This window comes from Molossus molossus, unplaced genomic scaffold (genome assembly GCF_014108415.1).
Source record: "Molossus molossus isolate mMolMol1 unplaced genomic scaffold, mMolMol1.p scaffold_m16_p_10, whole genome shotgun sequence".
NCBI lineage: Eukaryota > Metazoa > Chordata > Mammalia > Chiroptera > Molossidae > Molossus > Molossus molossus.
Window position 1 is genome coordinate 62,695,350 of NW_023425345.1, and position 26,002 is coordinate 62,721,351.

The 26,002-nt window shown below is 34.9% G+C and overlaps 1 protein-coding gene and 1 non-coding gene across 12 annotated transcripts in view; one reads left to right on the forward strand and one right to left on the reverse strand.

Moving 5' to 3' along the window:
- Positions 1–26,002, reverse strand: part of CNOT2 (CCR4-NOT transcription complex subunit 2) — a 114,084-nt gene that overhangs the window by 59,824 nt on the left and 28,258 nt on the right. For 5 of the 11 annotated variants that reach the window (XM_036250713.1, XM_036250714.1, XM_036250720.1 and 2 more), the window contains one exon: positions 10,607–10,749. Coding sequence is in view for 6 of the 11 variants with exons in the window: in XM_036250716.1 (XP_036106609.1) it covers positions 10,607–10,654 (48 nt within the window). In the remaining 5 variants the exon portion in view is untranslated. Of the gene's footprint in view, positions 1–7,797; positions 7,852–10,606; positions 10,750–15,455; positions 15,571–26,002 lie in introns of those variants that run through there. The other 6 variants (XM_036250718.1, XM_036250712.1, XM_036250710.1 and 3 more) reach the window with 5 other exon arrangements.
- Positions 794–920, forward strand: LOC118624874. Its single transcript, XR_004958535.1, has one exon. It is a non-coding gene; the product is annotated as a small nucleolar RNA SNORA18 (small nucleolar RNA).

Below are 26,002 nucleotides of genomic sequence, written 5' to 3' on the forward strand. Positions count from 1 at the left end.
ATAGCATTAATAGACAATGGCATTAAAACAGTTATTGTAACTACATTTTATATGTAAAAGGTACAACAACTGGCATAATGAGTATTAGTGAACTTAAAAACTATCCTAGCCCTGGCTGGTGTATCTCAATTGGTTGGAGCATCCTCCAATGCACCAGAAAGTCATAGGTTCGATTCTCAGTCAGGGCACATACCTAGGTTGTGGGTTTGATTTCTAGTCAAGTATGTACAGGAGGCAACCAATCAATGTATCTCTCCCGCATCGATGTCTATCTCTCTCTCTTCCTCCTTCTCTAAAATCAATAATAATAGATCTCATAGCAAAAACTACCCTAAATAAGACATTGAGAGAAAAAAGTTTTTTAAATGAACAGAATATAAATAAGCTGTGGGATTGACTTCAGATGACCTAATATATGTGTAACTGGAGTCTCCAAAGTAGAACAGGAACAAAATAAATATTAAAAAAAAATAGATTAAAAATGTCCAATTTAATAAACACTATAAACACACACATTTAAGAGGCTCAAGAAATCTCAAGCACAAGAGTCATGAAGAAAATTATACCAAGATACAATGAAATCAACATATGTAAAACAATGGCAAAAAAAAATCTTAATAGTAGCCAGATAGAAAATGTTACATCATGTAGAGTTTAAAGATAAGAATGACAGCAGACTTTTTGTCAGAAACAATCAGCTAGAAGACAGATCTAAGTAAAAAAATGAAAGGGTTCAGACATACAGGCTTAAAAGAATTCATCACCAATCAAAAATGATTTTCAAACTTCTTTCAGTTAGGTCTATCCCAATAGGGTTTTACCCGTAGACCATATTGGAAATGCCTCACAGAGTAAATACATGGTTTGCTTAACTTACAGAACTATTTGTTAGATCTGTGGGAAAGAAGTACAAGAGAAGCTAAAAGTATGAAAGATCTAATCGTCAAAATTAGGTGTTGATACATCCCAAAGATCTGCACTATTCTAAGGTATGAAAGCAGTGAACGTTTATTCATGTTTAGAGTGTCTGAAATAGAAAACCAGCCAGATTCATCTACTCTGACCCTAAAAGGGGCCCTAAAGTAAATCTGCATATAGAAATTGGATCCCAAAGATTATAGGTAGAAAATTTTTGAAGTATGTCATCAGTATGTCCACGTTCAAGTGAAGATCAAGAAGGTCCAACTAAAACAACTGTGGACTGACATGACAATTCTGAGTTAAGCAAAAGTTCTTTTTAAAAGGACTCTCTTGAAGACCATAATTCAAACTTTAGAGGAACTAAGGTGATAGGCAGTGAAAGGAATCACAACATGTGAAATTCCTCAAATAAAAATCAACTTTAAAATGTTTTGCCCATGTCACACACACACAGAAAGTTTTAAGTCTTTCAGGTAGATGAAAAATGATACTGTAAGAAAAGAAGGGAAGAAAACAAAAGGGAAGAGTAAAGGAAGGAAGAATGCAGGTAAAGGGGGAGGGAAGAAAAAGAGGGAAAAAGGGGAAGGGATAAAAAGAGAAATGGAAGAATTAAAAATGAACAACCAAACATTTTAAATTTTGGATGATAACTGAAAGCAGAAATAACACCTGCTCCTCCATTACAATGAAAAATAATAATATAGTATAACAGAAGTCTAAGCAGAAAAGGCTTCCCTTGAGAAGTGAAACTTCAGCTGAGATGTAAAGAATGATTAAGTTAATGTTTCTGGTAGTAAGGCAAGTTATTTCAAAAAACAAAATGCACTTACTCAAACCAACTAAAAATGCTCCATGAATATCAATTCAGCCAATCAACAAATATTTACTGAGCATATACCAGACATTATTTCCAGATGGGATACAGTGTGAACAAAATACTAGTGAAAACTAACACAGAGATTATCTTTTTATTTTTAAATAAATTGTTGAATTAAGGAGGGAAGAAAGAAGGAAGAGAAGGAGGGTAAGTCAACACCCCAAAAAACAAAGTAAAAACTGAAATTCAGAGAAGCCACAAGCTTATCCCCAGAGGGGAAATCTGCCCAAGGTAAAAGCTATTAAAAGACCTTCAAATAAAGTAGATACCTCAAAAGGACACTTAATAATTGTAACATCCCTGTAGTAAAAAAAGACAGCAAAAATTCTTGATCATCTTGATATTGATGCTAGACAGAAGGTGAAGAAACTCTCTTTTGACAATCTGTAGTCACAAACCAGTCCAAATTCACATTTCCTGTGTAAATTGAACCTTAAAGCAACATTATTTTTTTAATTGGTCCTTCACTGGTAGTGTCTCAGGCACTTACATGAGCAAATGCAAATCATCTTGAGAAAAAAGTCCTTTCACCTAGTTTTCAAAGATTTCCCAAAGAGTTCTAGGAAACATGGAATGATAACACAAATACAAGGAAACAAGGTACCATAAGTGAGAACCAGCAAAAAGAAAATAGAATGATTTATGCCAACTTCTAATTGCTGGATTTATCACACATTAAACATAAAAATGTATAAAAGTATCAAAGAACTAAAAAAGGATATATGGAAATCCAAATATAAATGAATGGTAATATGTGAATAATAATGATAAATGTGTGGGTACAGAAGACAGACAAGATTAACAAACTTAATCTACCTGAGAGAAACAGAGTAATACACCCACCAATGGTCTTTAAGCATTTTGTTCAGGTATATAAACAAATATAACCACATTCTCTAGCTACAGTGGAATTATATAAAAAAATCAACAGAAAAATAACTAGAAAAACCTCATAAAATTGGCCATTAAAAATACATGACATTAAAGAACAGTGAAACAAAATGTAAGTAATAAAAGAAAATAATTAAAGAATAAAAAAAGAAGCTAAAAGTTGATTCCTAGTAAAACTGAAAAATCTCTAGCAAGACTGGCAAAGGGAAAAGGCACACAGTAAACAACCTTAAGAAGGTGCTGCAAAGAAAAAATATATAAGAAGGTAGCACTGTAAATAATATTTTTTACTGCATTTATTGGGGTAACATTAGTTAATGACATTATATAGGTTTCAGGTGTATAATTTATAATGCATGATCTGAAATGCATGATCTGTATTGTGTGTTCACCACCACAAGTCAAGTCTCCTTTCATCACCATTTATCCCCCATACCCTCTTCTACCTCCCTTTCCCTCCAGTAATTTCTCTATCACTTTAAACTATCTACAAAAAAAAAAAAAAAAATTCCTACATCAAACAATATTTACTTAAAGTAACAAGGTAATGATTTCTATTACTTCTATTTGACATTGTATCAAAATTACTAGTGAGTCCAGAAAAAAATTTTAAGTTATAAAAATTATAAAGGAAGTATCAAACTATAATTTCCAAATGTTTATTTACACAAAAGCCCTCAAGGAACCTACAAATAAATTGTAAGAATAAAGAAGTGTAGCAACATTAATGATGCAATATCAGTTTAAAAAGTCAACTGCATGTCAATTTAACTGTCACACCTATAAAATGTAATTTTAAAAGTACCATTTCTGACTAAAGATCTGTGCATCTATTGTCTTAAAAAATAAAGAAAACTTTACTGAGAGAAAATATAGGAGACCGCAACATATGAATTCAGGTAAAGAAGGAATAACATAACTATATTAATTCTTCCCCAAATAAAAATAAAGTCAATACAATTCCACTTATACTTTTTTATGTTCTAAATTTGTCATGGAACAAAAGGCCAAGAAAGATATTAATGAAGACCAAGGTGGACAGACATACATGAAAATGTAATGCAAAGCTACAGTAGTTAAGAAAATGTGTATTGGTACAGGCACAAACACATTAACATAACAGAACAGAGATATAAGAAACAGACCCACAAATATAAAACAACTTGATTTACAACAGAGCTAGCACTGTTGATTAGTTGAGGAAGGCAGAACAAATCAATACATGATGCTAATATAACCGATTATCTCAATGCCAAGGAAAAGAAATTGGATTCCTAACTCACACCATATACAAAAATCAATTTCAAATAAATAAAATATGAAGAACAAAATGAAAAATCTTTTAAAATACATAGGAATATATCTTGATTTAATTTAATAGAAAAATATGTCTCAAACACAACCTCAATAAATTATTAAAAATTAAGAACTGACATTATGAATGTCAGTATGTCAGATCAACAGGCAAACTACTGATGGGACTCCAAATTAATACAAACACTCATAAACATATTTCTGAAAGACCTTTTGTGAATTTAATTTTCCTAAGTTTTGAGAATATGACTTGGTTCGGAAAACTTTTCTAACTTCATAAAACTCTCTTCTCTGTTGTCTTCATGTGGTGTTTAAAAATATAATGCCTCGCCCAGCCAGTGTGGCTCAGTGGTTGAGCATCCACCCATGCACCAAGAGGTCACTGGTTTGATTCCCGGGTCAGGGCACGTGCCCTGGTTGTGGGCCAACGCCCCAGTGGGAGGCATAAAAGAGGCGGCCAACTGATGTGCTCTCTCATCGATGTTTCTATCTCTCTCTCCCCTTTCCTTTCCTCTCTTTCTAAACAAACAAACAAACAAATAAATAAAAACTAACTAACTAAATAAATAAAAATACAATGGTTTGTTTTCTGAGATTTTCTAGATTTGTTCCCCTTTCTAATTTTTATCTGGACCTTCTTTTTCCTCTGCTCAATTCTGATTCCACTCTCAGAGACTTCCTAGCAAGGTCCTGGAAGGGAGCACTAGTTGGACAAGTCTTGAGAGCTCACAGAACTAGGTTTGGGCTGTTAAAATCACTTTAGGCCTCACAATGGGCCCTTATGTTGATCTAATTAATTAAGGTAAAGCCCCTTTTCAAATTTCAAACTGGCTAATCACATCCACCACTTTCAAAATGGATGTTCATAAATTTTAGTTGCTTCTATTTGCAGGTCCAGAATCCCCAAAGCTTTTCTATAATTTTTTATGCACAAAAACTGATAAATGAAGGTATTTTGGTTAGTTTTTACCTGCTTATATTTGGCATTCATGGTGAAACCTCACAGCCAAGTTTTGTTGCAAATGTTCTGCTTTCTAGTTGTTCTATTTTTATGTAGAAATTAAGAAATATTAAAAAACCTAAGCTGCCAACATCAGCGTAATCATCCAGAATCTAAGCAAGGTCTTACATTATATTTTAAAAGGTACCTTTGCTTATGTCTATATTTTCTTGTTTGTAGAAAGATTTGCACAAATGTTTTAACTTTCTTTTTACTAACAAATACATTTCATATTCATGACTGAAGCAGATTGCTTAAATGTAAAATATTTTTTCTGAAAGAGAACAGTTAAGTATTTCATGTATAAAAGCCTAGGGCCTCTGTTCCCAAAAGAGGACTGCAGTGAACACACAGGGGTGCCGTCAGATATTTTAAATCTTCTTGGGGAAACAGCAGTATGTCAGATACCATATGAAATGCTACTCTAAGTAACGTGAATCTAATAATTTAACAGAGCTGTTAGTATTTCTCTTGGCATAGGGGCACTGTGAAAAAATTACCAAGATGCCAAGGGTATATGATCTCACTTATTCATGGAATATAATGAACATAACAGTCTGAGGAATGGGGTAGTCCTAGAGATGTGGAAGTGGGGTATAGACTGACAATCCCCAGAAGGGGGGGGGGGGATAAACCACAGAACTTATATGCATGAGCAATGGACATGGACAACAAAGCTGAGGACAGGGCGGGCGGGGGGGCGGGGGGTCAGTAGGGGGAAAAGGAGAAACATCTGTAACAAAAATTAATTATGGAAAGAAAAAAAAAAGATGCCAAGGGTGCTACAAACCTTGTATCTTAATTGAAACTTGTATTTTGGGAAACAAATGTCACTTCATTTAATGAATTCCAAAGATGAGGATAAAAAGTTATCAGAACATATAATGCATTCAAAGAAAGGCTAACATAACTAGCATCATGTAATAATGAGCCAACTAACGAGAAACTTGAGAATTCATTTAACCTGATGTTCTTGGCTGGCCAGAGGAAAAAGAAAAAGGAAAGTAACGAATGACAAATAAATGTCAAAATTTGTATATATATTTCTACTGAATTTATTGGGGTGACATTGGTTCACAAAACCATACAGATGTCAAGTGTACAACTCAATAAAGCATCATCTGCACACTGCATTGTGGGCCCATCACCCCAAGCAAAGTCTCTTTCCATCCCTATTCCTCTACTTTAAAAAATGTAGGTCATGGAGTCAAAATGACTTCTGCTGATAATGTGATCATGACATGAGCAGAAGCATCCATCACATTCAAAGGTATAATTATAAGAGCAACTTCATTTTAACAAGAGTTGTATAACTGCAAATGAAGGAAACTCATTCATCCATTTTGAATTTTTTCTATCTCTAGCTGCATCTCTGACTAGAGACAATAAATAGGTCACAGTCATTTGTTTCCAAGAGTTTCAAGAGCAAAGAGTAAATCGTGAACCTGTTCATGGGTTTCTGGCATTTATTTTTTAATTAAATCCTTTCTCAGATCACTCTTGTTCGCCTTAACCCAACACCAAACAGCAACAATGACTTAAACCTCCATATTTCTGCTGTAGGCAACAGATATACTGACAACTCTTGAACTGTTAAGTATTCATTTTTTTTAAATTCTTGTTCATTTTAAGTATTCTTTATATTCATTATGTATTTTTAACATACTTTAAGGTATCACAGATTATAAAATATCAGCTTTAATGCTAGTGCTGTTTTATTCATACTAGAAAGTATCATTTGAAGGTTCTAATCTACTATATTATAACTCTGACTGTAAGAAACCATCAGTTGTTAGATGCATTCTGACAGGAGATAAACATTTTCAATAATGTATAACTAAGAATAAGAGAAACAGGGTACCTCAATGTTTATTTACATTATATTTTTATTGTAGTACAAAAGAAAAAATGTAACTTGTATACAGGACTGTGTAACACTCTTGTACACTAAATGAAACATACTGATGCATTTATATGTGTTAAATAATTAGGTAATATGTTTTTAAATATTATCCTTGGTGAATTTTCAGATAGGCGTTGTTTTGGCGATATCTGGGAAATTGCTATGATTTTGGGTGGACTAGAAAATTATTATTTTTTTCCTATTCAAAATAACTAAGGACAAGTGGTACCACTTCCTTAAAAATTACCACACATTGCCCTGGCCAAGTACCTCCATTGGTTAGAACATCATTCCTACACATTAAGGTTTCGGGTTTGATCCCCCACCAGGACACATACAAGAATCAAGCAATGCCCTGGCCGGTGTGGCTCAGTGCTTAAAGCATTGGCCTGTGCTCCAAAGCTTGAAAAAAGCTTGACAATCCTTCCAAAAATAGAATGAACTATGAAACATTTTTCTTTTTTAAAAAATTGCTGATACTATTACCAATGTACCCTTTTCCCCCACCCCACTCTTCCTACCTTCATCTAGCCCATCGCCCCTCCCTCTGGTCATTACCACACTACTGTCGGTGTCCATGGACTATGCATATATATTCTTTGGCCAATCTCTTCACCTTCTTTAATCAATACCCTCCCCAACACACACACCTCCCTCCTCTCTGATTGCTGTCAGTCTGTTTTCTTGTATCCATATCTCTGGTTCTATTTTGTCTATCAGTTTTTGTTCATTAGATTCCACATATAAGTGAGATCATATGGTATTTGTCTTTCTCTGATTGGCTTATTCATAATCCCTAGGGCCATCCAAGCTGTTGCAAAAGGTAAGAGTTCCTTCTTTTTTACAGCTGCGTAATATTCCATTGTATAACCATTTAAACAATTATCTTACCTTAACATATGCCAGTCTGTTTATGCCAAACTTCAACAACTCTATTCAAATTCCCAAAACTTAACTGGGCTTAAATTTATAATAAGAAATGTAACACACAAAGGAGAGACCAATATAAAAATCAATACTTCAACCAATATGCACTTAAAAGTCACTAGCTATTAGCACAAAACTGAGGGAATGCACCTTCCTAAACTAAAGTTCTAAGGCTTTACTCAGGTCTATAATGAAATGAGAATTGGAGAAATATTATTCTTATTTAATCCAGGAATACTTGCCTATTATTAGCATCAGTATACTTAAATATCACTGTAAGACATCAAGTGCTTTCCATAAATTATCAACATGAATGCAAAAACATACTTTTTCCATAACAAACAGCAAATAAAATCTACAAATTCATCTCAGCCATACAAACTTTTAGCAACACTAATAAAAATAGGAGGGATTTATTTAACAATCCTTTGAATTTTCTATATGCTCTTATATTCATTATAACGTCAGTCAGGAAGTTATATTTCTATACATGTACTCTACAGAAGAAGTTTCAAGAATAGAATAACTTTACAATGGAGATTTAAACCACTGTTTCCAAGGATATATTTCAACACACATTAAGTGTCACTAAGTAACAAAAAAAGAGAAAAGGAACCCTGGCTGGTGAGACTCAGCTGGTTGGAGCATCATCCCATACACCAAAAGGTGGCAGGTTCAATTCCCAATCAGGGCACATAGCCAGGTTGTGAGTTCGATCCCTGACCGGGGCATGTGCAGGAGACAGCCTATCAATGGTTCTCTCTCATATCAATGTTTCCATCTCTCTCTGTCTCTCTCTTCCTTCCTCTCTAAAAATCAATTTAAAAATAAATAAATAAATAAATAAATGAGAAAAGGAAAAATATTTTCAGCCAGAAAAACCCTAACCAAGAACATATTTTTCAAGTGATCTCAAAAACCTAGATTATTTGTAAATAATGTGACTGAAACAAATTATGTTTAGAGTAGCATGAGCAGGAATTAGAAAATCTCTTCATGTGTAATATATAACCTCATCTTATTCCCTTCTTAGGTGCAAATTTTGGAATTCTATATTAATATGATTCCATGAAGTAAATTAACCATACTGTGTAATGATACAAAGTTATTTTCAAGTTGGGTTATGAGCAACAAAAAGCCACATAACTTAGAATCACAACATTCTTAAAACAATTTACCAGAAACTCAAGATTCAATAGCCCAAGTGGTATGACTCGTTAAAATCTATGAGTCAAGGTAGTTGGAAGTGGTTTTGAGGCAGGAGGAGCTACAGGGAGTACAAATAATTAGCAAAGACCATGTTGGTCAAGTCTATGAGAACTGACCTCAAACCAGAAAAGGTTATAAGGAGAACTGATTCCTCATGGTCATGACTTACTCTGGCTTATTAAAATCATAAAGGGCTGGCAAGAAACTTTAGACATCAAGTTAGGTGAAATTCTAGAAAGGTTAAATATGACACGTTTTTGTTTTGGTTTTTAATCCTCACCCGAAGACATGTTTGCTTTATTATTACTATTATTATTATTAATTTCAGAGAGAGAGGAAGCGGAAGTGGGGGCAGGGAGAGGGAGACAGAGAGAGAGAGATACATCGATCAGTTGCCTCCAGACCAGGGATCAAACCCACAACCTAGGCATGTGCCCTGACCAGGAATCAAACCACAACCTTTCTAGTGTAATGGGACAATGTTTCAACCAACTGAGCCACCCAGCCAAGGTGGCACTGTTTTTCATTACAGACAGTGCCCAAACCATTAAGTCTTAAAATCATAGACACTCTGCTACTTGTACATGAATACTCATGTACAAATTTTCTCCACTGTTCATTTTTCCAAGTTGAAGGAAGAAAAAATTAACTGGGCTAAAATAAATGAACAGCAGATTAATGCCATTACTATCACACTAGTTGCCTTCACAACCTAGAGTATATAAAACTAGTGGACAGACAGGAGAGACAGAGGTTGGGTATGTATTTGTGCAGGAAGCCTAAAGCTTATTCCTACTTGAACTTTGAACTATTCTGTATTCTAAATCATTGAGTTAAAAAAGAAAACAAAAAGGGAAATAACTCATGGATATGGACAAGAGTGTGGTGATTGTGGGGGCAGGGGAGGTGGAGGAGGGTATAGGGGAAATAAATGATGATGAAAAAATTAAGAAAACAGTAATATTACATTTCAACCATCCTTTCAGCATTCTTATACAACTACATAGAAGATGGACATTAACGTAATATATGAGAAACAAAACCCTAGCATTTAAGGACAGCAAGTGAATGACAAATTCAGTAATATTTGGGTCTCTGAGCATCCTGGGATTTTCATTTCTATTTCTTCCATATTCTAACCAATTTTGTCTACATTTCTGTGATTCTCCTTTTCCCTGAAAATAGCGTAAGACTTCTGTTTAGTCTTCCAGGTATAATATGTATAAAAGCAATCAACACTTTGTTTTATGAAATACTAGCTCTGAATCCAGCTATGAAGTTATAAATTATGTATCAGATAATCTAAGTTTTGACATACTATATATATACACACACCAGAAAATTTGTTTTTGACATTAAACTATATATTTATTACAAGCATACTTTATTTTGAAAAACGTCCCCACCTATTTCATCTATCAAACCCAATACATGTATTTTAAATTACAACCCAAATTTTTCATATTGCGATGTATCCAATCTGCTGGTTCTAGTTAAATACAACATATCAAATAGTTCAATGTAGCTATATGACCAATAAAGAAAAAGGAAAAAAAAATCTTACCTGGTAGTTTCTTTTCTCAGATAATGTATGTCCATCAGTCCTCACCATAGAGTCGTGTCCTTTCCTCACAGTACTGGAGGCAATCAAACAGAACTGTCACTCAAGGGTCGTGTCACAGGAAGGACCGCCCACCAGTTCTCCCTCTAGAGTGGAATTATCCAAAAGCCATCAAAATTACTAACATGTAAAAACATGAACAGTAGCAAAATTATCTATGATACATAGAAAACAAAACAAAAACAAAATATACTTTTAAAATATTCTAACTGATCTTCCTTGTAACCATCTGGGAAGGGATAGACTAGAAGACATACTTTGAGACAGAAATTATTAAATATGAAAAATTCTTCCTTCCCACTTCTCTCTACAGCTAAAACTGTCAAACCTCATATACAAAGAAGAAACTTATAATAAATAAAAACAGATGACAAAAATGTTCAGCCCTAAACTGACATTTTTTTTCTTTAAAATACTCTTCTGTTAAGTCTCAGAAATATCCAATTAATTCAGATTTGGTCATTTAACTTAAAATCCCTTGCCTACAACTTCTTCTTTATATGGCATTAATTCAGTTTACCATGTTTATTCCTATGTCATAAAATGAATATATCATGTTCTTATGATAACTAGTAAATGAAACCCAACTTAATACTCTTATTAAAGTTTACTTCATTTAATGAAGAGTAGCAACCAATGTCAACTTTCTGAAGCTTTTGTCTTCCAATTTCATACATACTATAACAGAATTTGCTTTATTACCCGAGGGCAGAAAAATAATGGCGATAATTTCTTAACCTCAATAGAGATAAATAAGTCTAAAATGACTAGGTACTGTGTACAAATATAAAAAAAATCAGTGAAGCAGAGGTTAGAGTCGCTAGAGATGCTAACTAAAAAGTATAAACTGAAAATGAGATCAATATTTCAAAAATGGTGTATACAAAATTTTGGAAGCATGCCGGGCCAGTGTGGCCCAGTGATTGAGCATCAAGCCATGCAGGAAAAGATTGCCGGTTTGAGATTGCCGGTTTGATTCCCAGTCAGGGCAGGCACATGCCCAGGTTGTGGGCCTGATCCACAGTAGGGGGCATGCAGGACGCGGCCAATATATGTTCTCTCTCATCAATGTTTCTATCTCTCCTTCTCCTTTCCTCTCTCTTTCTAATGTCAATAAAGGAAAAAAACAAACTTTTAAAAAATATCTAGAAGCACAGATTTTAAAGACAAATGTTTCTCAGAGAAGTTTAAGTAAAACGGTTGCCCTGGGGAAATAGTAAGTATATCTAATGATCTAATAATAATTGCTAATGATTAAAAATACATTCAAATTTAGAGCAATTATTTAACATCATAAGAAATATACTTTGGGATAGAATAATGAAAATATCTAATTTAAATTCATAAAAAGTATGAATCAATTTTATTAAAACACACACATACATATAGATTACCTCTAAAAAGCAATCTAATAAGATGGGTAAAAACATTTTCAAAGAAAACAAATCATTAAGAATTGACATTATTAAAGTTTTAAAAAGAATCCACATAATGAAAACCTGTATTTTGTTTTCTTTTATGTTTGATTATAGATTTAGTGAATGGTATACTTTTACTTAATTTTGACCATCTTCCATTGTATATGTTTGGTGAAATATTTTAAGATGCCTGACTCTATGGCAAAAATGTAACTGCTCATTACCACATGTATATGTATCACTGGAATTCTGTATGTCTCTCTCAAAAATAACAAAGAAGAAAAGATTTTTAAGGCAAAGTAAGTATAATTGCTGCTATAAATGTAATGTCTACCATCTAACAAGGAATTCGGTTATTCATAAATAAAAATTATATCAAGTAAATTGGATGTCCAAGAATAATTGACACACATTCAGCTCCAATTTAAATGTTCAATGATGGTCACAAAATGAGAACAACACTATTTTACTATGCATCCCCAAAACAACATTGACTATTTTAATGTTAGTGTTTTATAATATTAGTAGGCTTTAAAACAGTGTTTGTTGCCCTAGCCAGTTTGGCTCAGCGGTTAGAGCGTCGGCCTGCGGTCCAGAGAGACCCAGGTTCGGTTCCCACTAAGGGCACGTACCTCGGTTGCAGTTTGTCCCTGGCCCTGGTTGGGTCGTGCAGGTGGCAACCACTCGATGTGCCCCTTTCATGTCGATGTTTCTCTCTCTCTCTCTCTCCCCTCCCACTCTATCTGAACAAAAAAAAAAGGAAAAATGTCCTCAGGTCAGGATAAAAAAAAAAGTGTCTGTCTTATTATTAATGTATTCATGGCAACTCTGAATTCAATGTATAATAGTTTAAATTTTCAGTTTTTTCTTTTAGAATAAAAATGTGTTCCTTCTTAAATAAAGTCCATATATTTTCTTCAAATTATGCTAGTTTCATCAAAAGATAAGTTACAAATCTAAAATCTGGCAAGGCAATTTTCAATAGTATAACTCAACTATATAAAAAGTATAATTATGCCCGGCCAGCGTGGCTCAGTGGTGGAGCGTTGACCCTTCCACCAGGAGGTTGCTGGTTTGATTTCCGGTCAGGGCACATGCCCAGGTTTCGGGCCAATTCCCAGTGGAGGGCATGCAGGAGGCAGTTGATCAATGTTCTCTCTCATCAATGTTTCTATCTCTCTTCTTCCTTCCTCTCTGTAAAAAAATCAATTAAAATAATATTTTTTAAAAAGAAATAAAAATTATAATTATGACTCTATATGCTAAATACCTTAACTAAAAATAAAAGTTCATATTTATTCTGTAAATTTACTAGGTAAAATAAAAATATTAACTTTGAAATACTATAGATTTTAGTACAAAGGGAAATCTTGTTTTTGTTTCCCTTCTGGGATAACTTCAACTATTTCATAACTTAGGGTTTCAACCAATATCAACTATATGCTTTAACCAGTATAGTAATGAACATTCTATATTGAAAAATAACTAAGAATTCATTATCTCCTTTTAGTAAACAAAGAGAAAAAGAAATAAAGACACTCTATTTTCTTCCAGGTAAACATCACAGCTAATATGTTACCACTATCTTGCATTAAGTAAAAATGTTCAGTACTAGATTGTTTTGATACTTGTCATATTTGGAATGAAATGATGCACAATAGATGAAAGAGGATGTGAATATGTATGCGAGACAGAGTATGTGAAAAGGAGCAAGCATGAGAGAGAACATGCATTTCAGCTGCCTAAATTTATTAAAGTTTATACACTGGGTTTTTCAAAGTGCCAGAAAAGACAAATATTTACAAAACCAAAATGAAATTTTCTATAAGGCAGGGATGCCTTCCATGATAAACAAAACAAAACCACACACACACACACACACACACACACACACACGAGAATGTATTTACCCTCCTGTCTCAAATAACCAGGAAACTAGACAAAATACATGAGACAATAACTTTCAGACATTGGACATCATCTCAGGACAGAGATCTTCAAGAGAAAAAACACATGAAGTAACCCTATTCACTGTAGAATTATGAGGCTGAATGAAACTGAGGGAGAGGAAAGGTGGAACCTAATCAGAGCCCAATGGTCTCAATGAGTTAAAGAAGAGTTCAGAGTTAGGGGAGACACCAAAGCAGCTAGAATTTGCAGAGCAAATGAAGAGAAGGAAGCTACAGAGACAAAAGGTTTTGGCTGAGTAATGATCTGTGCATGTATGTGAAAAAACTATGGAGTCTAGAGAAAAAGTCTCTGAAAAGTAGTAGTCAGTCAATTCCCAGAGCTCCTGATTCAATCGGAGTAGGACCTCTTAACACATGGGTTATGAAATGGAGTTCAGAAGGTAATTAATGCCTTAGCAATGAAACCAAGTATGTTTAATCCTAAAGGATGTTCTGAACCAGCACTAACAAAGCTTAACACCAAGCCTCAAAAGGATCAAGCTAATTCTAATTACAACTGTACCCCAAAACAAAGCCCAACAATATGTAAAATAATACAACACTCCAGCATAATATAATATTAGATTTGTAATCTAATTAGTTATAATGTGCTGATTTCTGGTTTTAATAATGCATGATAGTTGATAACATATATATTACTATATAAAATAAGATGACATCACTAGAGGAAGATAGGTGATACTCATATGGGACTTCTCGGTATTACTTATATCTTCTTATGAGTTTATAATTATTTTAAAGTTAAAAGATTTTTAAAAGGCTCAAACTGATCTAGAGATAAAAATTCATTATCTGATTGAATGTGCATTGAGTACAATTGACAGTATATTAGATACTTCAAAAGAAAAATTTAATGAACTTGAAGACGAAGCAACAGAAAAATCAAATCCAAAACCGAACACAATGAAAAGGGACTAGAAAATAAAGGAACTAACACAATATCTAGCGGGACAGTGGACTGTTGAGCAATATCGAGCAGTCTAAACATTAGTGTCTCAGAAAGAGCAGAAGAGCTGTAAGAATAGCCAGCAATGTTCATATTTTTCCTAAGTTTGAGGAGAACAATAAACTCAAAGATTCAAGAACTTCAGCAACCTCCAGAGAGAACAATAAAACACCTCATCATTTTATAGTCGAATTGCTGCAAAACAGTAACAGAGCAATACTGAAGCAACCAGAGGCAGGGTGGAAAGACTACACAGACAATCAGATAGAGGACTTCTCATCAGAAACAATGCAAATCAAAGGAGAGTAGATCAACATTTTTAAACCACAGGGGCAAAAACAACAACTAACTAATAACCAAGAATTCTAAATCCAGCTAAAATATCTTTCAAAATGAAGGCAAATAAAGCCACTTTGGAAGAGTTTGGCAGTTTTTAATAAAATTAAACATACACTTACCAAAAAACCCAGCAATTGTGTCCCTGGGTATTTACCAAAATGAACTGGAAATTTAGGTTCATACCAAAATCTACAGCTGAAATGTTTACACCAATGAAGATGTCCAAGAGGTGAATGCACAAAATAGTACATATATACAATAGAATTCTATTCAACAATAAAAAAAGAACAAGCTATTAATTCATGCAACATGGACAAATTTTTATTAATTCATTTTTGTTACCGATGTTTCTCTTGTTTTCCCCCCTAGAAACCCTCCTTCGGATCCTGCGCCCCCCCGCCCCCCAGCATTGTTGTCTATGTCCACTGGTTATGCATACATGCATATAAGTCCTTTGGTTTATCTCATCCCTCTCCCCAACCCCTCCTCTGTGGTTCGTCAGTCTGAACCATACTCCTTTCTATGTCTCTGGGTCTATTTTGTTCATCAGCTTATTTTGTTCATTATATTCCACAAATAAGTGAGATCATGTGGTATTTGTCTTTCTCTGATTGGCTTATTTTGCTTAGCATAATACTCTCCAAGTCCCTCCATGTCGTCTCAAAGGATAAGAGATCTTTCTTACAGCTGCATAGTGTTCCACTATGTATATGTACCACAGCTTTTATATCCACTCATCTATTGATGGACACTTGGGCTGTTTCCAGATCTTAGCAATTGTCAATAGTGCTGCTATGAACATAGGGATACATCTTTTTTTTTTTCTTTTAAATATGTTTTTATTGATTTTTCAGAGAGAGAAATAGAAACATCAATGTGAGAGAGAAGCATCAATCAGCTGCCTCCTGCACGTCCCACACCGGGGATCGAGCCTGCAACACAGGCATTTGCCCAGACCGGGAATTGAACTGGGACCTCTCAGTCCATGGAACGATTCTCAATCCACTGAGCCACACCGGCTGGGCTCAACATGGATGAATCTTAAGTGGATTTTGCTAAGGGAAAGAAACCAGACCAAAAAGACTATACATGAAATGTTTCCATTCATATAACATTCTAGAAAGGCAAAACTACAGGGAGAGAAAATAGATCAGTAGTTGCCAGGGGTCTGAAGAGGAGTGTGGGGAGCAACTGAAAAAGAGGATACACACAGGGGCACCTTTAAGGAGAAAGAACTATTCCATATGATACTGGAATGGTAGATATGATGCTATGCATGTGTTAAAATCCATAGAACTTCGCCCTGGCCGGTTTGGTACAGCGGTTAGAGCGTCGGCCTGCGGTCCTGAGAGACCCGGGTTCGGTTCCCGCTAAGGGCGCGTACCTCTGTTGCAGTTTGTCCCCGGCCCTGGTCGGTTGTGCGGGTGGCAGCCACTTGATGTGTTCCTTTCACGTCGATGTTTCTCTCTCTCTCTCTGGTCCTCTCTCTCCCGCCCACTCTACCTGAACAAAAAAGGTTTTTTTACATGTAAACAAAGCTATTTTGAAAAAGCTCCAATTTTTAAAATATTTTTCAAACAATTAAGTTAAATAAGTTTGTTTCTAATCTTTTTAACAGACTAATAGCAATTAAATTTCAAGAATGCAAAGCAATCCATGTAACACATGTATCAATAGTTTCTACTCGTGTAATTTCTCTCAAACTGAAGACACTTTTAGAATAAATTTATGAATGCATCAGTATAAATGGTAAAGAATAAACATTTCATACCACCTTTTCTGTGTTGAAAAGCCCTTAAAATAGATTTAGTCATGTCATCAGCTTAAAATCCAAGAAGCCAATAAGGGGAAAAACATAAACCAAATCTTAGTGTAAGAAAAAAACAAAACAAAACAAGCAGGCTTATTTATCCAGGATGTTTCCCTAAGTCAGAGCCTAATAAAAACTAAGCATATATTATCTAGACCAATAAATAATACCTGAATTCCAATTTTTCTCCACTCAGAAAGATTTCTCAAAACAAGAAGTCAACTGATCATGAGTAAAATCTCTAGCAAATGCTTCATTGGAGAGGGGAAATAATTACTAACTTTATTCCTATTAAATTTTGGGTGTCACATCATCATACAAATATATATACCTATCAGTTTGGTCAATTTCTCCTCTCTGGCCTCAGTTTTCTACTCTGTAAACTAAATTTAAATGGACTGATTTAGATGAATTTTTAAAATGCAAGCTATTTGCATTTTACATTTTATGGAAAAATACTATATTTTTATAATTTTATATTTTAAATATTCTATGTCAAGGCAAATCCACTCAGGAAAAGTGAACCAACAGTTGATTTCCCTTCCACTTTATCACTCAGTAGTACTTATAACACTGGCCAAATACCTTGGGAGTTCGGGAATGGTATCTAAAGATCTATAATTTAGTAGTCATTACCACATTCAACTTTAAGCTACAATGTGAATTTGGTCAGGTTAAGACAGTTGAACCAGCTCAACAGGTTTTTTTTTTCTTTCTTTTTTAAAAATCCTCACCTGAGGATACGTTTGGGGGTTGGGGGGACATCGAATGGTTACCTCCTGTACAAGAAACTGGGGCTCCAACCAGAAATCAAACCCACAATCTAGGTATGTGCCCTGACTGGGAATCTCTCTGGTTATCCCAGACTTGATTTTTTTCTCATTCTTTTTTAAAACGTAGGCAACGCAACCTTTTGGTGTATGAGACAATGCTCCAACCAACTGAGTCAATAGGTTAAGGCTTATTCTTTTTTCGATAAAGACAATATATTCCAGGTTGCTATTAATTAGAACAGACACCAGATATCACCAATTTCAATGGCACTCGATAAAAGCTAAGTAAATGTACTCAGCCATTATCTTCAAAATCGTAGGGTTTCTCAAATTTCAGAACTATGTCAAGCAACTTTTTCTTGTTGATAGACTGTAATTACAAAAATATTATGAACTGATTTTCTGAACTAACTTTTGGTTTGATCACATAGATAAATGTTTTCAAAATTCCGAGTTGGTAACCTAAGATACACATAAGAAAGAAACATGGGTAGACAGAGTAAATTTAATTTCCATAACCAATGCCACCTTAATAAATTTGAAAAAAAAATTGCAGTTCCATACCAAACCTATTCTGGGACTATTGGCACATTAACTAAAAATAGTTTTTCTAAATGTTTTCATAATACAGATTTTATGGATTTATAATTAACTTGTAAAATGAAAAGTTGCCTATATTTACAAATAAAAATAAATCAACACTATTCTCTAGAAATCAATTCATTCTCTGGTTGTCATAATTTAATGTTGTTGCTTTTTAAATTTAATTTTGTGTGTCTTCTATTTTCTGTAGCAGTAGCCTTCATGATGCACTACTTCTAATATACCTTTGTAGTTCTCTCACAGATATTCTAAGGAGGATTGTAGGCACCTTATACATAAAATTCAGTATAAGTAGTAGATCAGTATATCTGTCTAAAAGGCCCAGCATCTCAATAGCCTTAAATAAAATGAAATACAATAGAGTGTTTCTGAACTTAAATGACAAATATTCAAAAACATATTAATACACACATAAAAATTAAAAGTACATTATTTGTTTTAGGCTTAAATAAAATTGGGCTCCAAGATACAATTGGATATCCTTCTAGTCTTCTAGCTGCCTGAAACTTACATTTACGCAAGTTGGCGTAACATCTGTGTAATTCAATTTCTTCATCTGAAAATAATATCTGCATAGTCTGGCTTATGGCGCTAAGATCAAGTAAATTTGTGAACTAGATTTATAATATATATAAAAACCTCATTTAAATGAAGTTGTTAAGCCCTGGCCGGTTTGGCTCAGCAGTTAGAGCATTGGCCTGTGGTCCAAGAGACCCGGGTTTGGTTCCCGCTAGGGGGCATGTACTTCAGTTGCAGTTTGTCCCAGGGCCTGGATGGTGTCGTGTGGGTGGCAACCAGTTGATGTGTCCTCGCATCCATATGTCTTCTCACATGGATGTTTCTCTCTCTCTCTTCCTCCCTTTCTTCCTTCCACTCTAGCTGAATATAAATTCAAAAAAAAAAAAAAAAAAAAAAAGTCCTCAGATGAGATAAAAATAAATAGTTGTTAATTAGAACAGACTACCAGACATAACCAATCTGAACTTATAAACAGCCAAAACTATTAGTACCAATTTTCTGCAAGTTTAAAGCTAAAGAGAGTATTAAAATTAATGAAACGTTTTAGAACCTTTCATTACAATTAACTGAAAATTTACAAGGGTTACCAAGGGCTGAAGTAGCTATTGCCAAAGCCATACCTCTAAAACAATACCAAATCATATTAGCCTCACATTCAACTGTGGAATGAACACACTAGTTCTATTAATTCAACAAAAGAACCTGTGCAAATTGTAATCTATAAATAAAACTCTTTAAAATATGTAACAACTCCCTTCTCACTCTGCCTTACAAATGGTCATCAAATATTGTTATTATATATAAGCAACTGAACATACCACATGTGGGCTAGAAATCTGAAAACTGCAACTCTAATACTAACAATTTTTATAGGTAGTATTTGTTCTTATAATTCATATAAGTTGTTGGTTCTACTAATAAGATATTAAAAACTGACTAGTTCATATAAATTGCTTATAGACTTATCAAAATTATAACTGATTATGCTTACCAAATTATCTCAGAAAAAAAAAGTCACATGATGGGGGAAATAAATGTGGCTTCTTATAAAAATTAGAAAGTTGCTCTTAATATGAATTTAACAAGTCAATTATATATTAAAATACATTTTTTTAAACCTCAAAACTAATTATTTTTAGTTTTACCAAGAAACTGTTAAAATAAAGCTTAAGTAAAAAACAGAAAAGAATAATTATAGCTATTCATTTAAAGAAGACAACATAATAGCCAGTAAACACTAATTAAATGGACATATTGCTAACCCCTCAAATTTAGTTTTTGTGGCCCTAGCCAGTTTGGCTCAGCAGTTAGAGCACTGGTGTGCAGTCCAGAGAGACCCAGATTTGGTTCCCGCTAAGGGCATGTACCTTGGTTGCAGTTTGTCCCCAGTCCTGATTGGGTTGTGTGGGTGGCAGCCACTCGATGTGTCCCTTTCATGTCGATGTCCCTCCCCACCCCACCCCCACTCTATCTGAACAAAAAATGGAAAAATGTCCTTGGGTGAGGATTAAAAAAAAAAAATTTTAGTTTTTGTGAAAGACAAAAGGGGCAAATGGTAAAACATGATGGTCATGGGGATGGCCAGAGATGCTCTACAGAACACTGGTACATGACTGTCCTGTCTAGGGCACTAAAACATAAATGACGAGATAACAGACATAGATATAGAGGACAGAAATAGACTAAAGAATTTACATCCTTTTTTTATCACAGGATGTACATCAGAATCACCTTGGGAGTGTTTTTCTCTTTTTTGGGGTCAGTCCTCATCTAAAGATATTTTTCCATTAGATAAAGTAGAAGGGAGGGAGAAGGAGAGAGACATCAATGTGAGAGAGACACATTGATTGGTTGTCTCTTGAACGATCCTAAACAGGGCAGGGATTGAAGCTGCAACCCAGGTACGTGCCCTTGACTGGGAATCGAACCCGTGACCCTCCAGTACAAGGGCCATCACTCTAACCACTGAACCAAACTGGCCAGGGCGGGTGTATTTTTTAAATATTGATGTCCCTTCATTGCCCCTACTTTATTTAACTGATCAGGGATGAAATCTGGTCATCAGGTACTTTTTAAACTGCTCCAGGAGATTCTAACACTCAACTCCAAGGTCCAGACTGTACACAAGAGTGAAATTCAAAAATGTTTTTATTTCAACATTAAGTACTAAGCATAAAGAAACATAGCAAATTTATAAAGTGATTTATTATGCATGCCAACATGCCCTAAATATTAATATATAAAGTGGTTTTTAAGCACAAGATTACTGTTGTTGAAGTATATACATTGTAAGTTCAAAAGTGGATAATATTAAAAAGTAGATGCAAATATTACAGTAAAACGTCATTAGAAATTCCTAAAAATTCCTCTAATATATTCAATATTTAGTTTTAAAAATATAGCCATGCCCTTAACATTTCTTCCTAGAAATGTAATAACTATCATTTGCCAAGTATTAGGCACTGTACACTGAACTCTCTTATTTCTTTCAATCCTCACAATAATTTTATAAGGTAATTACATTTATTTATTTATTTATTTATTTATTTATTTATTATAATCCTCACCTGAGGACATTTTTTCCTTTAATAATCTTCCACTAGAGAGGAAGAGGGAGGGAAAGAGGGAGAAGAGGGGGAAGCGGGGGGAGAGAGTGAGACATCAACGTGAGAGACACATCAACTGACTGCCTCCCGCATGACCCCTGACCAGGGCTGGGGACCGAACCGCAACCAAGGTACACGCCCTTGACAAGAATTAAACCCACAACTCTTTGGTCCATGGGCCAACGCTCTAACCACTGAGCCAAACCAGTCAGGGCTACCATCCCTTCTTTAAAGATGAGAAAACTTAAACTCTGAGAATAAAGAAATTACACAACATCAAGAACTAGTAAATGAGCTAGAATTAACAGGGCCAAAATTTGGGCTCATGTTCACGTGACCTGAATCCAAGTGTTAGCCACTATGCTTTGCTATCTCTCATATAGTGGTATGACAGATATCTCACACATATCATACACACCATATGTACATATGGTATCTATCATACCAGTGATGGCTTCGTCAAAACTGAAACGATTTCAAGAAATTCCAGCTGCTTAGTACTTCTACTTAAATGTCTCACTAATCTGCTATCAAATAAATAAATAAATAGCAAAGGTAAGACAAGTAATAGACATTAATCAGCTAGAGATTCAAAGTTCAGAAAGACCCTGATCAGGATTTACAGTGACCACAATATCCTTTCAAGACACAACTTTATAACCTAAGCAGAGAAAAACAGGTATTGTGTCACAAGGCAGATACATTGTTTTGTTTCATTTTAAGGCTGGCAGATTACACTATTAGTGGAGGTCTTTGTATCTAAGTCACAGAAATAAATAAATTTAATGTATCTTACCTATATACAATTATTTTAGAAGGGGGCTTCAAAATTCCTTCAGAAGTCCACTTTATATATCTCTATTACCAATACCCTCATTCAAGCCCCAATTATTTCTTGCCTGATCGATCTCCCTTCCTCTATTCTTTCCTACCAGAACCATGTAACAGCCAATTTGGTCTAGACACCAAGGCATTTTGACACCTAAGAGTCATCAAGATTAGATGTAACAAGCAAAAGGAAACAGAGGAGCAGCCAGAGAAGGAGATGAAAGAAAACCAAAGAGAATGTGGTAAACATCTTGAAAGTTTACCAGAAAAAGTGGTTCAAAAAAGACTGTAACCAATTGTTTCAAATGCCGTTGATAAAAATATGAATTAATTTTTGGATTTAACAGCATAAAAGTCACTTGTTTATCTTGACAAGAATTATATTAGTGGTATATAGAAATAAAAGCACTCACAGTATTGGGTTAACAAAGGGAACAGAAAAACTAGAGACAAAATATAAACTATTTTTTCAATGAGTTTTGCCATAAAAGTAAGGAGGAAAATGAGGAATAGCTGAAGGAAAATGTAGAGGTGAGAGAAGCCTTTTAAGGTCAGAAAATGAATGGCATAAAGGAGAAAGCTGCTACACAGGATAGTGGGAGAAGAATTACTGGAATGATGACTTTGTGCTGGTGTGAATGAAATTTATAAGAGAGATGGCCTTAGGCAAAAGGACATATCAATGGAAATGGAGAAGATATTAAATGAGTATAGATTTAGGTAGGTAACTATATCTAGAACTTTCATAAGTATGGAAGTTCTCATCTGGCTGCTCCTATTTTCTATTTTCTTAGTAAAATAATAAATGAAGTTATCAGCTGAGAGTGAAGATATAGAAAGAGGTGTAGAGTTTTGAGGAGGGAGAAAAAGGTATGGAACAGTCTTCTAAGAAAGTGGGAGAGAGAAGAGAACAGAGGAAATAGTGGCAAGTGGTACCAAGAGCCCACTTGAGATTGATATTCATCGCTTCCCCAGCCCCATATGCAGCTTTAGGGGAGCAAGAACAGTGTTAGGCAGAGATGGATTTAACCAAAGCTGGTAAGTAAAACTGAAGCATGAGAGAGGCAATGCTCAAAGTAGTGATTATGATGATGGGTAAGAAAAGTAGTGAGGCGTATCTTACCATTTGCATGCCACACTGGCTTTCTTTGTGATTCTTGAACACATCAAGCCAGTTCTCAACTTAAAGTCTTTTTTTTTCTTTATTGATTTGAGAGAGAGGGGGAGAGAGAGATAGAAACATAAATGAGAGAGAACATTGATTGGCCAACTCCTGCATGCCCCCCACTGGGGATTGGGCCCACAACCTGGGCATATGCCCTGACCAGGAAGAGAACTGGCGACCTCTTAGTGCATGGATCAACCCTCCACCACTGAGCCACACTGGCAGGACTCAAAGTCTTTACAGTTGCTGCTCCTTTTCAATGATCTTCCCCCAAATCTCAAATGCCAAGCAGTTTCTTGACATTTGCATCTCTGCTTAACTACCTGTCTTCAGAGAGGTCTTCCCTGAAAATTCACTATTTAAATTTTGTCCTCATTTGTTTGTCTGTGACTCCCGCCTTGGAATGTAAGATCCTAAAAAAAAAGAACCATGTCTATTCTGCTTAACACTATTAACTTCAGTACCTAGTGTCACATAATACATACACACACACACACACACACAATTTATTGAATAAATGAACTACATAAACTATACTAAATTCTTCACTAACTTTAATTTTATGAAAATATCACTTTTCTTAAAAGGACTGCACGAGAATCATCTTGTCTGGTAAGAAGAACAAGACCAGTGATCAGTTTTATTTTATTTTACTTTAGAAGGTTAATTTTTAATATTAAAAAAAATGCCTTCTTCAAATATTCCCCCCAAAATACATACTTTTAAAATATAATGTATAGTAGCCCTGGCTGGTTTGACTCAGCAGTTAGAGCATTGGTGCGCGGACCAAAGAGTTCCGGGTTCAATTCCAGTCAAGGGTATGTACCTCAGTTCCGGTTCTATCCCTGGGCCCTGGTTGAGGTCATGCAGGAAGGAACCAGTAAATGTGTCTCTCTCATGTGGATGTTTCTCTCTCTCCCTCCCTCCCACTCTACCTGGAAAAATATCCTTGGGTGAGGATTAAAATAAATAAAAAAAATATAATGCACATTTATTCCCCTTGATGTTCTTTGAGTTTAGGATTACTAAGTGGGTTTTTACATGATCTTTTATATAAATCACATCTATGACGCATCTTTAAGATTTCCAGTTTTGATATGTTTTAAGTTGAACGAGATCTTAAAAGGGGTTTAAATAATAGAATCTGAATTTTACAAATGTTTTATAGTTTTTAAATTATTATCTCACCGCTGGCTGTTTTGGCTCAGCGGTTACAGCATCAGCCCATGGACTGAAGAAGAGTCCTGGGTTCAATTCAAGTCAAGGGCATGTACCTGGGTTGCAGGTTTGACCCCCAGCTGCGGTGGGGGTCTTTCAGGAGGTAACCAATTGATGTGCCTCTCTCTCTCTCCCTCACTTCCACGCTTTTAAAAAATGGAAAAATATCCGTGGGTGAGGATTAACAAACATAAATAAATAAATATTTCACTATAGCAGATACTCCCGGTTGATTCCTAGTAGTCCTCCCTTGTGACTGCCATGGTTGTTCAGATGCTCAACCTTTCCCACAATTTAAGGGGGAAAGGCTGATCAGTCTAAGCCAAAATGATAACGGGTGTGCGCGCCCCCCCCCCCCCCACACACATATCCTTGTCAGTAATTGGTTTATGAAAGGGCATTTGAACTGATTTTAGTTAGCCAGACATGAGGGGAAAACTGGCGGTAGGGCTTTAGAAAGGGGAGGAAGCCCCTTTTCCCCCACAGAGCCATCTTTTAACCAGGATGAGAGTTAGTTTATGAAGAATCTGACACTCTAGCAATAGCAGAACAGAAAAATGAAGAGAATTTTGGCCCCAATGTTAATCACTTAACCTGTTGTATTAACTGACACAAAAACTGCCATTCCTCCAGATATGTGAAAAAATATTCTTCACTGTTAATTAGCTGAACTAAAAATTTCCTAAACTTTTAGACTTATCCAAAACTAATCCTTTAGTAATTTTTAAAGCACTTTAAGTAAAGCCATTCCAAAGCTTTTCATTAAAACAGTTCTTTCTACACCCATAATTCATTAGTTTAGGTCATACTTAAACCAAAAATTACAGTAACACTGGTATAAAAACAACCAATTATTGACCATATAATTAATCTGGTATAGGAAAGGTACATAAGAAAGAGTAAACTAGAGTTATTCACTAGCTATAAGTGCTCAGAATACTCTGGACTGTATGACATGATAGCAACAGTTTGAAAGAGCACACCATTTAAGTGGAGGTTTGTTAAAAACATTAGTCACAAACACATTTCTGTACACATAACAGATTCTCTCTATAACAAATATATATTTGCCTACAGTGGGGGGAGGCAGCTATAAAGTCCCATAAAAACTTAGGACATATGATTCTATGAAAAAAACTTAAAT